The 16,844-nt window shown below is 57.2% G+C and overlaps 1 protein-coding gene across 21 annotated transcripts in view; it reads left to right on the top strand.

Annotated features, from left to right (window-relative positions):
- Positions 1 to 16,844, top strand: part of DGKZ (diacylglycerol kinase zeta) — a 42,057-nt gene that overhangs the window by 14,841 nt on the left and 10,372 nt on the right. For 11 of the 21 annotated variants that reach the window (XM_082342728.1, XM_082342730.1, XM_082342731.1 and 8 more), the window contains exons 2-5: positions 14,182 to 14,937; positions 15,233 to 15,341; positions 15,637 to 15,732; positions 16,053 to 16,130. In XM_082342728.1, the coding sequence (XP_082198854.1) occupies positions 14,182 to 14,937; positions 15,233 to 15,341; positions 15,637 to 15,732; positions 16,053 to 16,130 (1,039 nt within the window). Of the gene's footprint in view, positions 1 to 9,008; positions 13,364 to 14,181; positions 14,938 to 15,232; positions 15,342 to 15,636; positions 15,733 to 16,052; positions 16,131 to 16,844 lie in introns of those variants that run through there. The other 10 variants (XM_082342718.1, XM_082342719.1, XM_082342725.1 and 7 more) reach the window with 5 other exon arrangements.

Below are 16,844 nucleotides of genomic sequence, written 5' to 3'. Positions count from 1 at the left end.
TGGGGCTGAGGGACCTGCAAGGCGAACAGACAGTGGATGGAAGGGACGATAACAAATAGGTTGGTGGTGGCTGCGGAAGCTGTATTGAGACTTCTGCATTCGGATCTTGGCTCAATGGTAGAGTTCTAGAATCAACTAGCACTCTCTGCTGTGGGCTTGGGAGGTGTAGTGATGGTACATGGGCCACATGTTTGCCATCCCTGGTCTGGTAGAACGGTCTGTGAATGGCAGCCTCTTTGGCATCTTCCTTAAAGAGGCTTTTTCTTAAAGCCCACTGCAGCCTCCCACATCTGGTTCACCCTCTGGACTCTGGGGAGCAGTTTGCCATCTCCCCTTTTTCATTTCGCCCAGGAAGGCACACGGCTGAGCCGTGCTCCTCCCCAGCTCCATTCCACCTCGCCTGTCCTTGCTGGGAAGCATCAGCCACTCCCACATGAGGAGGTATAGGTTCTGCTCTCCCCAGGGCATCTGGGTTTTCCTCTGTCCTTACCGTTCAGATTCTATTGGCCTTGAGGGGTGGTCAGTCAGAAGTGAGAGGGAAGTTGACTCTGCCTCCTCCTCCTCCTCTTCCAGGGCCCACCTGGAGAGGACCCCCTCATCCTCTGGCCCTGTCCGAGCAGCCTGAGCCGGGCAGGTCACGCAGCTTGTGGATTAACTGCTTTTGCACCCCAGGGGGCATCAGAAATTACCTGGCACTTCACACATCTAGACGGAAGGCACCTCAGCCTGCAGAGCCCCTGGGAGCCTGAGCGTTGGCTCTGCCACCTCTGCCATTCATTAGTGCTTAAAGTCATTCATTCCTAGAGGGCAGAAAACGCACCTGTGGGACAGGTTTGAGACAGTAGGTCCCATTTAGAGGTGATGCCACGCAGGGCCAGGTGAGCGTGGTCCTGAAGTCCAGGATGGCGGAGCGTGCCCGCCGGGCAGCCTGAGCAGAAGCAGCGCCAGTTTGGGTTGATTTTGCAGTGATCGGGAAGGGGCGTGTTGAGGACTGCCTCACGTTCAGAGGCAAGAACCTGGGCTGCGGTGCTGGGATGTCTGGGAGCAAAAGGTGCCTCTCTGAGTGGTTTGTCTTGCTCAGGCTAATTCTGGGAGCTGCCCAGGTGGCCAAGGGAGGCAGGTGTAAGCCAGAGTCCCTGGGTTCCCGCAGGTTTGGGAAGAAAAAGGGGCCTCGGTGACTGAGCCGTGCATCGGCTCACCTCGCTCTGCCTGTTCCCCACGCGACATCGTGTGCCAGTGTGGAGCCAGCCAGGCCGGGACGTGGGGTGGGAGCCCGCGGTCTTCCCTCTGCTGCCACACACCCGCCAGCGGCTCTGGCTTACAGGCCAGGGGAGGGGGCGGGCAGCTCGTCATATTTTCTCCGTGCCGTCCTCCGAAAATGTCAAGTCTCAGGATGCGGAGCCGCCCGGGACTCTCAGTTGGCAAAAGAGAGCACGAGAGTGGGTGTCCTCCCAGGCAAGGACGGAGGAAGGGCTGAGTGACCCTGGGAGAGGGAGAAACAGGCCTGCCTCTGCCGCTTCCTAGAGCCCTCTCCAGAATTCACCAGTCGCCCCCCGAGCAGGGGGGAGCCAAGTGGGCATGCTGGCCCCGAGGCTTGGCCTGTGCTGGTCCCTGGGAGAAGCAGAGGTTGGGTCCCTGTCCCCCAACAAAGGCGAGAGAGCTTCCAGGTCCAGGAGCTGACTGGAAACTTGCCCTGCAGTGTCGCTAAAGCGACACAAGGGGGCGACAGCTGCCACGGTGGGGCTGTGACGGGGGAGAGCCCCTTTGCTGCCATCCGTCCACTTGTACCACAGGCCTGCTGTGGGTGGACCCACACAGACCCCCGCTGCTGAGCTACCTGATACTCTGGCTGCGGCAGAAGGTGGGCTGGGCGTGAGCTGCCACATCACCTGGCCCGACCCCTCCCCCTCTCTGAAAATTGAGGTCCAGTGCGTTGACCTTGACTGGGCTGAGGTCTCACAGCTAACTAAGGGTTATCTGGGACTTCAGTGCCAGTCCCCTAATTCCAGGAGCGTGTCAGTTTGTACCACATCACAGGACCCCAAAGGCTTCCCTGCTTTCTTAGAAATCCTCATCCGGCACCTTCCGACCTGCCCTCCGCCTCCCCTCCCCCCTGCCGCCCCCTGAGTAATTCTCTGGGTCGGCATGGGGGGACGGGGCAGCATGGGCAGGAGGGGGCAAGCCCTGCACCTGCATCCAGGCTCACCGTCTCCCCTCACTCCTGGGCAAGACTAGCAGGGTGCACCTCTGGGTGATGCCAGGCGCTCATTTCTTGCCCCCCTGGACTGCTTCCTCTGTGCTTCATGCGTGGGAGCCCCTGATGCCCTTAGGATATCGTCCTCACATAGGGCTGCCGTGTGGCTTCCCACCCCACGGTTCTCAGCACCGGGCCTGCCTGGCACTCCAGTCACAGGTGGGAGTCTTGGAAGGCAGTTTCAGGTGGAAGAGGGCAGGCCAGAGCAGTGACCAGAGGCCCTTGAGGAGCTATCATTCTGCCGTCTTTCCTCGTCTGCCCCCTTCCTCAGCTGAGACACCAGAGGCATGGTTAGGTGGTGCAGAGCAGGTTTGATGAGACCGAGGGCTCTGTGGCCCAGGTAGAGGCAGGAGAGGCTGAGGAGATGAGCACTCCCACCTGCCAGCCCTCTGACACTCATCCGGACGCAGGGGACGTGCCAGCTCATCTTCCTCTGGCCATTAACGGTTGCCAGAAGCTTGTAAATCCATCAATTTCATGTAATCCTCTGAACAACCTTGTAGTTGATTTTATTCCCATTTTACAGATGAGACACCAAGGCTCAGCGAGGTCAGGGGCCTGGCCCAGGATCATGCAGCTTACGCTGGAGCCCAAACCCAAGTATCTTTTCATAACACCAGGCTGCCCTACTTACTAGCACGCCTTTCTTCTATTCTTTTATTTTCCCATCACCAAACTGGTAGAGCCTAAGAAGGGGTTTAAGTGCTTGAACCCCTTGAAATTGAGAGATCTTTGTCTTGTGTGGGAGTAGAGTGAGGCCCTTGAAATGATCTGTGCCCCAACCCCAAGGGAGAACTGCCACCAGGATCCTAGCCTCAGGGGGAGCAAGGCTGAGCGGTGGCGGGGTGGTGGGGGGAAGACCCTTGGGTAGGGAGACTCGGGTTGTAAGGAGGATGTCATGTGGCTCCCTGGCTGGATCTGGAGTGGAGGAGCAAGTCTGGGACCTTTCATCTTGCTTTCAAAGTGCAGGGAGCAGACGACTCAAGGGATGTGTTCATAGGAGCTCCAGATATCACCCTGGAGTCAGTGGGTGGCCTGTGGCCTGGGGAGAGGTGTTAAGGAGGAGAGCACAGCGCACCAGGCCTCACGGTGAGAGGTCTGAAGAGAGAGGGAGGGCCCCCGAGCTCTCTCCCTCCACTGTAGAGACCTCCGCTCCGCTTGCACCTGGCCTAGCGCCAGTTCAGAGCTCCCACATAGAGGCCTCTCCCCTGCCGGGGCTGAACCAAAATAGCTGTCTAGGAGCCTGGGCCTGCACCGCCCACGCCGCAGCATCGCGCGGGTTAGCAGCTTGCCTGTCTCTCCGCCCCCCTTCCCCAGCTTGCTGACATTTTACTGGGGCGGGGGTGGTTGTGAAAGGGGGCCCTAGCCCACGCAGACACCCCACTGACGCAACCTGTCAGCCACTTGCCCTCCTCTGAAAGGCATCCTTTTGGGTGAGACCTTCCTTCCGGCTCCACAGATACGGGGTTCCTACCAGGAGACAGTGTAAGGAATACCTGGGGCTCCATGCCACTGCTGAAATCCACCCATGGAAGACCCAGGGCAACCCCCAGAAGCTGTTCTCCCTCTGGGGGGCCTTTTTTTTTTTTTTTAATACTTAAAAATCTTTTGAAAAGCATTAAGTATTTGCCATGAGGAAAGTATACAGAATAACGTTAACACCTACCACTTAGCTTGGTCAGATCTTACCATTATGCCATATTTGCCTTAGACAGAGATGGAGGCCTCTTGTCTCCCTCCCCAGAAGAAACGACAATCCTGATTTGGGTGTTTATATTCTCGTGCCTGTTTTAAGATTTTTTTTTTCCTATGTACGTATGCATCCATAGCAACACACAGTACTGTTTTTTTTTTTTTTAAAGAGATTTTAAATTTATTTTATTTATTTATTTATGGCTGTGTTGGGTCTTCGTTTCTGTGCGAGGGCTTTCTCTAGTTGCGGCGAGCGGGGGCCACTCTTCATCGCGGTGCGCGGGCCTCTCACTATCGCGGCCTCTCTTGTTGCGGAGCACAAGCTCCAGACGCGCAGGCTCAGTAATTGTGGCTCACGGGCCTAGTTGCTCCGCGGCATGTGGGATCTTCCCAGACCAGGGCTCGAACCCGTGTCCCCTGCATTGGCAGGCAGATTCTCAACCACTGCACCACCAGGGAAGCCCCACAGTACTGTTTTGTATGGCTTTGCCCTTGAGTTAAATGGTGTATTGTACGTATTCTGAATTTAGGTTTTTCCCTCCATGTTGTTTTAGAGATTTAATTGTCTTGAAACATGAGCACTAGTGTGGAGCCATTTTAACTGCCATATACCATTCCTTTTTGTAACTGTTGACGGACATTTAGGTTGTTGGTAGTTTTTTTGCCGTTGCAAGTAATCCTTCAGAGACTGTGCTGGGACACGGCTCCTCGTGTGTTCTGTCCACCAGTGCGTGGTTACAGAGCAGTGTATCTTCAGCTTAGATAGTTGTAGGCAAATTGTGCACCAAAGTGGTTGTCCTAATTTTTAGGCCTCTGGAGTTATTTTTCTGTCTTTAAAGTTTTAGTAAACCGAGGAATGGGTTACCATGAACACTTTCTCTTTCAAGCCTGCAATATCCCATGAGGAAGACAAGGTGGTATTATCCCCATTAATCCGATGAGGAAATTGAGGCCCAGCCAGGGTAAGAGACTCAGCTTGAGGTTGCATAGCCGGTCAGAGGACCTTTGAGTCCAAATCCTCGGAAAGCACCTTTGACCCCTGTGACCTCTCAGGGAGATTGGAGGCACATTTTCTGTCTTCGAGGCAGGAAAAAAAAACCCTGTGTGGAGTGCATGAAGCTTGGGAGGCCGAGTGGGGCCCTGGGGGCTGACAGCTGATTCTAAGAAGATCTAGTAGATGGAGGAGGGAACAACTTGGTCAGAAGAGTCAGAGGGGGAGTTAAATTTTGAATGAGGGATAAGGGGGAATGCTGCTCCCGGCAGATGGGGAATGGGAGCCTGCTGCAGACACAGGAGAAGGCAACAAGAGGGACCAGTCACAAGAGAAGAGGGACGTGGGGGCCAGCAGGGGCTTCGTAACGCTCCCAACAAGGTGTTGGGAGACTCAGAGGGAGACATATCGGCATTCCCATCAGGGATCGATTTCACTATGTGCCTCTGAGACACAGGAGCTCAGCCCACACCAGCAATTTGTCCACCTAAGGCTGGCAGGAAGGCCTCCAGAACTGGCCAGCCACTGGGTCACTGCGCTGGCCCAAAGCCCTTTGCTCTCAGCGTGATCCTTGAGGCTGAGCCTGGGCCATTCACTTTTCCCTCCATTCACTCTTCAAACCACATCCAGCACTTCTAGACCCTGGGGATGCAATTACGAGTAACACATGGTCCCAGGGGCGCACGGTCTGGTGGGGGATACCAAGCTGCAAACCAGCGCTGATGGCCCAGAACAACCAAGAGAGGGCCTGAGTGTGGGAGCAGGTAACGGCCGGGAGAGGAGGCTGGGGAGAACTTTCCAGCAGAGCCGATATCTGAGCCAGCTCTGAAAAGATGAGAGGAAAAAGATGAAGGAGCGTTCACTGAGCAGAAGAGATGGTGTTCCAGGCAGAGAGACTGTCAGGTGCCACGCACACAGGCAGGAAGAGGCCCCTGTGCATTGCTTGACAGGAGCATCTAGAGGTAGAGTGAGGGGTTGAGAGCATAGACCCGGAGCAGACTCCTAGGTTGGAATCCCAGCTCTGCCACTTACTAGCTGCGTGATCACAAGCAAGTTGTTTAATCTCTTTGTGCCTCGGTTTTCTGATGTGTAAAATGGGGATAATACTACTATTACTTTTTATGAAATGAAACGAGTTAGTATTTGTAAAACACTTAGGACGGTGTCTGGCACAGAGTGAGTTATGTATTTGTCAAGTAAAATGTAAAAAGTATGAAAGCGAGATGGGAGAGGAGGCCGAGAAGCCTGTTGACTGCCAGGCCCAGGTCTTTGCATTCTGTTCCCTGACAGTAGAGAGCCATTGAAGGATACATGGACACTTAAGGATGAACTCTGGTGGCAGTGGGAGGATGGTTTGGAGGGGAGGCTCTAAAGGCATGAGTCAGTCATTAATTCCACAAACATTTCTCCAGGGTCTACCAGGAGCCAGACCCTGAGACAGGGACTCAGGATAGAAGGAGAGAGAGACTGGGGATGTTTCAGCAAGGAGCTCAGAGCTGGGGTCCTGCCCTGCCCGCCCCCCCCCCCCCCGCCCCGGCATCTGAGGCAGCCACTCCTCTCCCCTCCTTGCCCACATCTTCACCTTGTGACTTCATGTCACCAAACCCTGTTGCCAGGTTTCATAAGGAAAGCCTTGGAGAACGTGGAGTGGGCAGTGGCACCCAGCCCGGAAAGGAGCCTCAGCTGTCACTCTCTGGGTCCTCTGGAGAGGAGAGGAAGGCAACTGCTAAAACAAAGGCTGCTGCCATCCCCCTGTGCCCAGCAAAGAGAAGTAGCCTGGGCCTTGTGGTCAGCCCTCGGGTGCGGTACCCGAGGTGGAGGAAGCCCTTCTCTCCCCCTTACGGCTCTGGTCCCTCCCCGACGGAATTCCCTGTTCCTTCCTCCTCAGCCGATCAGCAGTAAACACTGGACTCACTGCCAGACACCGTGCTGGGCTGCCCAGATGCACTAGATCTGGCCCCTGGCCCCCCAGGAGCTCGTCTGGTGGGTGGGAGGAACGAGGCATATGGATTTGAGCGAATCAGGACTTCCAGGGGTCCCATGGCAGAGGAGCCAGATGGGTGGTGTGGAGTCATCAGTGGGAGTGAGGTACTCTTGGCTGGGGCAGCTGTGAGCAGGTGGGATTTTGATACGAGGTGAGGAAGGAGGCCGGTATTCCAGGCAGAAGGTCTGCCATGTGCAAGGGCACAGCAGTGAGCTTGGGCTCAGCCAGATTAGGGGGCAGAGAATAAGTTGCGTTGGTTAGCACCAAGTGTTTGTATCAAGGCATAGGAAGCTGAGTTAGTGCCACATTGCAGAAACCATGTTTGCTAGGCTAGAGGATTTAGAATTCATTCTAAATCAGTGGTTCCCGAAGTATGGTCCTGGGGTTGCCCTTGACCCTTTCAGGGGATGGTTGAGGTCAAAACTGTTTTCGTAATAATACTTTAAGAGCTGCCCTAGTTTGTGTCCTTCTCACTGTGTTGATATTTGTACTCATTGTGTAAAAGCAACGGTGGGTAAAACTACTGGAGCCTTGGCACAGACAAAGGCAGTGGCCCCAACATAAACTTGTAGCCATTGTATTCTTCACACTCACAACAACAAAAATGCAGTAAATATATTAATTTTCTAAAGCCTAGATCCTTGAGTACGCTTTTTTAAAAGTTCTGTGTGAAGAAATGTGAAATATACATATGGCACTTTTGCTGCAAACCACACTATGATGGCTGTCTTGAAAAAGCACTTTTGTGACTGAGTTGCGAGCCCTACTCGTCACTTTTTTTTTTTTTAAGGAACACCATTTAAACTTGAAAGAACACCTGAGGGCAGACAGAACTCTTCAGATTTGGATATTTAGCAGACGTTTTCTCAAAAATGAAGTGAGCTTGTCACTTCAAAAACAGTATCAGTATTTGTTGCTATTGATAAAATTTGAGTGAAAATTAGAATTTCAGAAACTTTGTTCCAGTGTGTGGAGATCTGCCTAACTCAGTAAACCAATATTTTCCAATGACCTATGCTTGATGTTTCAAAATTCAGAATGCAAGACAGACCAGTGAAAAGTTCAGATTCCACATAGCCACTAACCTTTAAGAAACTACCACTTGTCATATTTTGGTGTAGTAGCAGAGAATATCCATAATTGCGTGAAAAGGCTATTAAAATATTCCTTCCTTTTCTAACTAATTGTCAGTGTGAGGCAGAAGTTTCTTCATGTACTTCAACCAAAACAACATATCACAACAGATTGACTGCAGAGGCAGATATTAGAATCTAGCTGTCTTCTATTAAGCGAGACATGAGAAATTTGCAAAAATAAAAACATGCCACCCTTCTCACTACTTTTTTGTTTTAGAAAATACAGTTTGTTTTTCATAAAAGTATGTTATTTATATTAACAGTTACTGGGTTTATTGTTTTTCAACAAATGAATAAATAGTATTTTAAATATTTCTCAGTTTTAGTTTCTAATGTGGTCATTGTTAATAGCTATAACCCCCATAAACAAAACCGTCTGGGGAGCTTCAATAATTTTTAAGAGTGTAAGGGGGTCCTGGGACCAGGATGTTTGAGAGCTGCCACTCAAGATCCTAGGGGCTAGGAGTGTTAACGGAGGGGTGGCGTTCTAGGCAGGATGGGTGTGACATGGGCTGGCTTTCTTCTGGATCTGACAGGCCCCCTTGGCAGGGCTGGGAAACCCAGGATCAGGAGACTCCGCTCAGCCACTTCTGAGCTGTGGGCAGTCACGGGCCTCCATGAGCCTCAGGTGCCCTGGGGGGTTCAGCTGGGAGCGAAATGCCACTTGCACAGGGGAATTACAAGCCTCCTGTCCGGCAATGCTTGTGAAAAAGTGCTTAGTAAGTTGTGAAACACTCCATAGATACTTATTTTTGTGGTTATTTTGTCTGAAGCCGGTGCTTAGCTGTCTCAGATGCTTTCCCCAGACCCCGGAAAACCTGTCCAGTGGGTGCGAGAGGGTGTAGGGTGACCCGCCTCTTCTCCCCGCAACCCTCCTGGAGCTGAGGCAGGGGCTGAGCTGTGCCGGGGGCCGGGTGGAGGGGAGGCTCCTGAGCTGTTGCTCAGTGGCCTCTGGGGACTTCGGGAAGAGAAGCCAGGAGGCAAGGCTCGTGCGCGTGTGTGTGCCCGCCCGCCTCCCGCCCACTGCCGCCTGCTTGCACTGCTGGGAGAGGAAGTGCAGTCGCTTACCGATCGGGTTATTTTCATAACGGCCGTCTCAGGCGTGGGGGAGGAGGGGGCAGGGGAGCAGCCACAGCAGCTCACTCCCCAAACTAGGACTTGCTCAGCCGGAGGCCGGCCCGGCGCTGGAGCCAGAGCCGGGGCTCGCCTGCCCCCCCGGGACCCCAGCCCCCGCCCGCTGGCCCACCTCCTGCCTGCCGCCCTGCCTTCCAGATCAGGTCAAAGGGGCTCGCCTCAACCCTTCCTTGCCTTCTGCTTCCTCCCTCTTGGATCTGTCTGGGTGGGCCTGGGGAGGGGTGGATCAGGGTGGGCCCGGGCACCACCATCCCCAGTCGAGGCTCCTGAAGCTGATGGAAAGGGACCGGCAAAGCGTAGGCCGACCGAGCTCCTGTCTGAGCTCCTGTGCCCGAGCCAGGGCAGAACCCTGTTGAGGTAAACATGACTGGCCTGGTCGCCTCCTTTGCCATGCAGCCCTGGCCCACCTCTCCCCCCTGTGCATTCTGGTTTGGTTTGGTTTGGTTTGGTTTTGGCAGGATCCTTTTAGTGAACAGAGACCTGGGAACCCTGACACACCAGCCTCGGGCAGGCCCCCTTTCCAGCCGTCCCCGTCTCCTTCCCTCCGACCTCAACCTCAGGGCCATGGGAGCAAAGCAGCCAGAGGTGGCTTCTGAGCAGCAGACCCTGGGGAAGCAGCTCCAGGCCCCGGCTCTGGGGCTGCTGGAAAGGGGGCCACATTGCACCATTCCCAGCCTGCACCGGGAAGAGGGGTGTGAGGGGCCCGTCCACAGCATGGAACAGGCACTCTGGCCGAATCCCACAGCGCGGCCTGTGCGAGCACCTCTGGAAGCAGAGGGGTCCCCGGGGGCCAGGCCTGGTGCCAGGGGCAGAGGGCGTTCATCACAGCAGGAGCAGACACCCAGGCGGCTCTGGCTGCCAGGCTCTGTTCCTCAGGGGGTGGGGGTTGGCCGTCCTGGGAACTCCAGCTTTCCCTTCCGGGTTCCCACCCCCACCGTGGGCAGAGACAGACCCCAGGAGGTGGCACTATCCACACGCCCTGGTGTCTGCTGTAGGCGTAGGCCCTGCCCTGCCTCTCCTCTCTGCCAGCCGCCGTCAGGTACTTTCTACCGTTATCTCATCCGAACCTCCCTTATGTCAAACCTCCTAAACTAGGTCGTTGCATCCCCATTTTGCAGATAAGAAAATTGAGACTCGGAAAGGTTAGTTGATCAGCCCGGGAAAGCAATGGCAGATATAGGATGCCAGGGCTCACGGGCTTTTCCACTTGAAGCTAACATAGGGTGTGAGACAGTCTGGCTGGGAAGCCAGGGGTCCTGTCCTTCCTAGCCAGTCGCCGACGAAGCTGGGGCACTCGTGTCCGCTCGCCCCCGGCAGCTGCCTTAGCTTGGCCACCTGCAGCCCCACTCGGTGCTGTTCACCAGGGGTGCATGGCCAGCCACCACTGTGCATGTCTCCCCGTAGCATCCTTTGTCCTCCCCAGGCTCCCAGCAGCCAGTTGACGGGGCCCGTGAGTCCTTTCCCACTCTGCCCCCTTCCGGTGTGACAGGATTACCCCAGGTCCCCCACCGGGAGGCTGAGGGACAGCCATTTGTGCTCTGCTGTTGGTGTTAGAGCCCTGTGGGGCTTCCTCCGGTGACCTTTACATGTACCGTGTGGTATGTGGAAGGTGACAGAGCGTGAGGTGACAAGAAGCTGCCGCTCGGAGCTGTGCTGTGGGGAGAAGCTCCACGCCCAGGCAGAGGAAAGGCTGGGACAGGCCTGAGACCAGGCTGGGCTTCTGAGCAGACCCAGGAGAAGCCTCAGCAGAGATAGGAAGTCAGGAGTCAGGCCACTGCTGACCAGAGGACAGAGGTTTCTATGGAGACGGGAGGAACAGGAAGCATGGGGCCTGGGGGGAGGGGGTGTTGGGAGCATAGAGGAGTGGGTGCCTTAGAGGCGAGCTTGTCATAGGGTGTCAGGTCAGCCAGCTGACTGCCTCCTTGGACCCACAAGGAGACTGAGGCCCGTGAGGGAGGGGCTTTGCACATGGCCACACGAGGCCAGGCTGGCCTAGCCTGCCCCGCCCCCGCTCACACTGACTGCACCGTCAGGCCCCTGAGGAGACCCCGGGGCAGTGTGTGGGCTCGAACGCGGTAGGGGAGCACCTGTAAGTCGCCCCCGTGTCATGAGGCGGATGTGCGGGCGACCTCATCCTCCCGGCGCCTCTTGTCGTGGGTCTGGGGCAGCAGGCAGGGTCCAGCCCTCACTGCCACCCAGCGAGCAACTGCCGCACCTCCCCCCCCTCCCCAGTGACTGTGGCCTTTTGTTTTCTGGGTGACACTCACATCAGGCGGTGTGTTTGGCTGACTAATCTCCTCCGGGCTGGGCAGCTGTCACAGGGCGGCCTGACCAGGCGGGCAGGGAAAGCTGACACCCTGGGGCAGTGCTGGCAAGCCGGTGCCCTGGGGCAGTGGGCAGCTGGGCCTTTGGGCTCCTCTTCCTGGGTGCAGAGCAGACCCTGCGTCAGGCAGCCCTGGGTTCAGGTCCCAGTCCTGCCGCTGACCAGCCGAGTGATCTTGGAGCATGTTACTGCACCTCGTCAAGCCTGTTTCCTCATCTCTGTAATGGAGCCATCGATCCTGCCTGCCTCAGGAGGTGGTGGTAGTGAGGATCAAACGCGGTGATAAACGAATGCACTTAGCCCAGGGCCTGTTGCATAGTAGGTGATGGGTAAATGGGACTGCTACTGTCCTTATTATGGCTCCCTTCCCTCCCCCCCATCCCACCTTAGTCCCAGCTCGTGGCCCATCAGGGAAGACCCTGCTCTCTGCCGCATCTCTGGGGTGTGGGCTTTGGGGTTCAGGTAGAGTCGGGTTCCAGCAGTGGCTCCGCACAGACTAGTTGTGCACTTTGGGGGAGTTACCTCCTCAGTCTCCCATGAGGAACGGGGCATGATACAGTATCTATTCTTTAGGGTGCTGTGTTTATTTATTTAAATTTTATTTATTTATTTATTTATTTATTTTTGGCTGCATCGGGTCTTCGTTGCTGTGCGTGGCTTTCTCTAGTTGTGGCGAACGGGGGCTACCCTTTGTTGTGGTGCACGAGCTTCTCATTGCGATGGCTTCTCTTGTTGTGGAGCACGGGCTCTAGGCGCGCAGGCTCAGTAGTTGTGGCATGTGGGCTCTAGAGCACAGGCTTAGTAGTTGTGGCGCAGGGGCTTAGTTGCTCCGCGGCATGTGGGATCTTCCCAGACCGGGGCTTGAACCCATGTCTCCTGCATTGGCAGGCGGATTCTTAACCACTGCGCCACCAGGGAAGTCCCTAGGGTGCTGTGGTTTATAAAATGGTACACATGTTTGCAGAGGGCTTAGAACCGTGCCTGTTACAGGTGGGCTGAGACTCAGTAAACGTAAGCCGTGATGGCATTGACTTTAGGAGGAAGCCAAGAGCTCTCCTGCCTTTCTCCCTGTCACCTGCAAAGGCTGGCGGACTGTAAGAGGCAGAGAGCCGGAGCTGGGCAGACCCGAACACTGCTTCCCCAGGCATGGGTGCCTCCATGTCAGTACCTCCACAGCCATCCAGGGCCCTGCCCGACGCTGCCTGCCCGGACCCACAGGGCAGTAGCAAATCAAGGGGGGGGGGTGGATGGGAGGAGTAGGCGCTGGACATGCAGCCCAGCCCTGATTCCTCAAACCCACCATCTTCCACCTTTTGTCCAGGGCTCCCACGCTCTCTCAGAGGCCCTCAGCTAGCAGAAGTATCTCTCCTGTCAGCCCCAGGCAGGTGTCCCATGGCCGTGACTCAGACCTCCCTGTGGCTGCCAGGGCCCAGGAGAGTACTTGATGGCAGGACACAGGTGTCCCTGGGAATTCTGGAGGCGTTGCCCCCCTGAAGCATACCAGGCTTCCTGCCCCTCCCGCACTGTTAGGGGGAGGTGAGGGCACAGGTGCTCCCAGCCACCTGTGCAGAAGGGGCGGCAGGGGGTAGGTGAGCTGGCAAAGGAAGCGGAGCCTGTGTTCAGACCAGGTCAAGGGAGGATGGCTTGAGCAAGGGTGGTCCCCGAGGCTCCTGCAGGAGGGAGCTCTGGGTAGCTTAGTGTCTGGAATTCTCAGCGTTTGGGCTTCGAGCATTGGCCCCCAGGTCAAGGTGCAGTTCATGGGCTTCCTCAGCAGCAGAGCTGGAAGGGTTTTCCGACATCATCCAGCACTTTCTCACATGGAATGTCCGTACTGTGCCTCTTCAGAAAGGTAAGACCAGCAAAGTTCTTACTGTCAGCCCCTCAGAGCAAGAGCACACACACACCCAGAGCCCAGAGGCACTCTCTTGGCTCTTGTGGCTTCCCACACAAAGTCCCGCTGGTGGCTTCTCTCCCTGTGCAGCTGCCTCTCCGGTTTTTGGGGGGCCTTAGTTCCCTGGGGCCTTCAATCCCCAAGGCAGACGTCAGATCCTCTCCATTTCTAGTGCCACTGTCAGCCTGACCGCAAGTCAGGGGGTCGTATCAGGACTGCATTTCTCTTCAGAGAGCCTCAGTTTCTTACCATGGTTTGGTTTGTGCCATGTTCCCGGAGGGGACACCTAAGCCTAACCTGCCCTGTGTTGGTGGCAAAACAAAGGCCTAAGGAGAGGAAAAGCCTTGCCCTCAGCCCTTCAGTCTGTCTAGGTCGGCTCCAGGCTTCCACCTTCCTTTTTCTTTTCTTTTCCATCAGCTTCAGGCAAGGGACTTGAAGTCCTTTAGGCCAGAGCTTGGTGGATCATGGTGCCTGGACAGGGGAACCCAGATGGGTAGCTGGCAGCCCCTCCTACCCAGTACTCCTGGGGCCGCACAGGGACGGAACTGGGAAGGGCGCTAGTGCGTCCAACAGCGATGGGTGCAGGCTCCCTGCTGGATCCTCTGGCACCCTCAGGCACCCCGTTTACGGAGCTGAGAGGCCACATACGCACCCCCCCCCATGCCTCCCAAGTGTCCCTTCTCTGCTCAAAGGGCAGAGGCTGTGATGGGGCTCCCGGGCACGGGAAGCACCATGGCCTGGCCCAGCTCCTGATGCTCCCGGTCTCTACCCAACAGCCACCCGCCTGCCCCTGCCATGGAGACCTTCTTTAGGAGACACTTCCAGCGGAAGGCGTCAGGCCCTGGAGAGGGGCAGAGGCGGCCCGGTGGCGTGGGGCTGCCCACGGGCAAGGCCCGGCGCCGCTCGCCTGCAGGGCAGGCCTCCTCCTCGCTGGTCCAGCGGCGCCGCTCCAGTGCACAGCTCCAGGGCTGCCTCCTGGGCTGCGGGGTGGGGGCCCCGCGCTCCAGCCGCCGCCGCTCCAGCACTGCGCCCCCCGCCTGCAACCCCCGCTTCATCGTGGATGAGGTGCCCGCCCTGCAGCTGCAGCCTGCCGCTGTTGGGGCCCCGTGTCTGGGCGCACCCCTGCTGTTGGCCGGGCTTGTGGGCATGGATGAGGAGGAGGGGGTCCAGGAGGAGGATGTGACAGTTGCGTCATTGGCCACCCAGCCAGGCACCAAGAGACCGGGGCCATCCCCGCATCGGGGAGCCCTGCCCCTGCTGCCCATTCCCCGCTGGCGCCGGCGCCGGGCCTCCTCCCACCTGCTGCCCGCTGACGTGGTGAAAGACCACGCCCTCTGGGGCCTGCACGGTTACTACCGGCCCCTCAGCCAGCAGCGGCCCTCAGGCCAGCACCTCAGCCTGGGGGGCCGAAGAGCCTCGGGCACCGCAGCTGGCCCCGGGATGCCTGCCTGCGTGCGCCCACTGTCCCGCAGACGCCAGGTAGCCCTGCGGCGCAAGTCAGCCGGACCCCAGACCTGGAGTGCCCTGCTTGCGTAGGTATAGCTGCAGCCAGCAGGGCGAGTGGCCTCCGGGGGCTGGCTTGAGGGCCCCCGGCTCGGGAAGAGCTCTGAGCCATGCTCGGAAGCCAGCAGGACTCTGAGGAGGGCTCAGTCTCCTCGGGGATCCTCTCAGAGTCTTGGGCTGCCTTAGGGCATCCTCTGCCCTCCCTGTCGCCGTCCCTGTCTTGACCCGGTGTTGAGGTCACGGTGAGGGCAAAGATCCCAGCTGAGGGGAAGGAAGCAGAGTTGCCGAGTGCTCAGCTACCCTCAGCTATCTCCTTTTCTGTAGGAAAGCCATCACCAAGTCAGGCCTCCAGCACCTGGCACCCCCTCCTCCTGCTCCCGGGGCCCCGCGCAGTGAGCCTGAGCGGCAGATCCGGAGCACTGTGGACTGGAGCGTGAGTGGCCGGGAGCTGCAAGGGGCAAATGAGGACCAGTCCCCGCCGGGCTCAGGGCCACGGGAGCAGTCGGGTTGGGGGTACTGTGGGCAGCTGTGAGAAGAGCCCATGGGCCTGTGGGGTCAGGGCAGACCTGGCGTGGCCACGTTTGAGCCAAGCCCTAAAGCCAAGGGACAGTGGGGAAAACAGGATGGAGCAAAGTAGATTGTGGCAGCTGGAGCAGGTTTGTATTGGGAGAGGGAGGGTTGGTTGGGCAGGGCAGGGGTGCACTAAGTGTGCTCATCCTGTGGTCTAGGAGTCGGCGACGTATGGGGAGCACATCTGGTTTGAGACCAACGTGTCTGGGGACTTCTGCTATGTTGGAGAGCAGTACTGTGTAGCCAAGATGCTGGTGAGTGAGCTCTGTGCAGCACACTGCCCCCTGGTGGTGGAGCCAGGTCTAGAAGCCTGTAGGCCGGCTCCTGCGGGCCTGACAGGCTGCTGCCCTTCCCGGGGAAGGTGGAAACAAGGCTCTCACCTAAGCGCCCCTGCGGTGGGCTGCCCGAGGATGGTGAGAGGAATGGGGCTGTGTCCTGATGCCAGTGCTGGGGCTTCCCGGTGCACACAGTGGGCAAGCTGTGCTGGGGCAGGTGCGAGGAGTTCTCTGCCTGCCCTGGGGCAGCATCCTGGATGGAGTTACCTGGTGCCTCAGGGGCCCTCTCTTTCCTGCAGCAGAAATCAGTGTCCCGGAGGAAGTGTGCAGCGTGCAAGATTGTGGTGCACACCCCCTGCATTGAACAGCTAGAGAAGGTGAGTGTGGTTGCTCAGGCTCTCCGGCCCCTCCCCTTTGGGTGCTAAAGCCCTCCCAGTGCACACACGTGTGTATCTGTACACGCATTTTCCCGTTACACAAACATCGCCTGCCGGGGGTACCCCAGTGTGCATAGTGGTGAAGAGCCAAGGACCCAGGAGCTGAAACGCCTGCATTTGCATCCTGGCTCCCCCGCTTTATTTGTTACTGTGACCCCACTGCCCAGAGCAAGCCTGGCACAGAGTGGGGCTTGTAGACTGTTACTCAGCCAGATGAAGTAATGAATGATGACCGAGACACCATTTTATCAGTTCCCAAACTAACACTTAGACGGGGCCATGCCTTGCTGAAGCTGTGAAACTCAGCTGTGTCAGGGCCAGTCCTGTGTGGCCCTGAGGCCTGGCTCTGTCCCCTCCACGCTGCCACTGTAAAGACCTTTCCCCAAGGACCACTGTCCACGGTGTGTCTGCAGCTGGGGGCACGTCTGGGCTGCGTGCTTCCAGGGAGGGAGGGAGAAGGAATGCTGGGCGGGTGGGTCCAGGCTGAGGGTGGGAGGGCTGCCATGGCCCATCAGGGCTCCCCAGGCAGCAGAAACCCAGACCAGCATAAGAGAAATCCCGTAGGACTAGGAATGGCATGAACAAGGCTAACGTGGACTGCTTCCCCTACCCCCCAACTCGTAGTGTGAGGTTTCCCTACAATTCTGCTAAGGC

Source organism: Balaenoptera borealis (genome assembly GCF_965194805.1).
Source record: "Balaenoptera borealis genome assembly, chromosome: 11".
NCBI classification, from domain to species: Eukaryota; Metazoa; Chordata; class Mammalia; order Artiodactyla; family Balaenopteridae; genus Balaenoptera; species Balaenoptera borealis.
The sequence above is the reverse complement of the archived record's forward strand: the minus strand, read 5'-3'. Positions and strand labels throughout refer to the sequence as shown.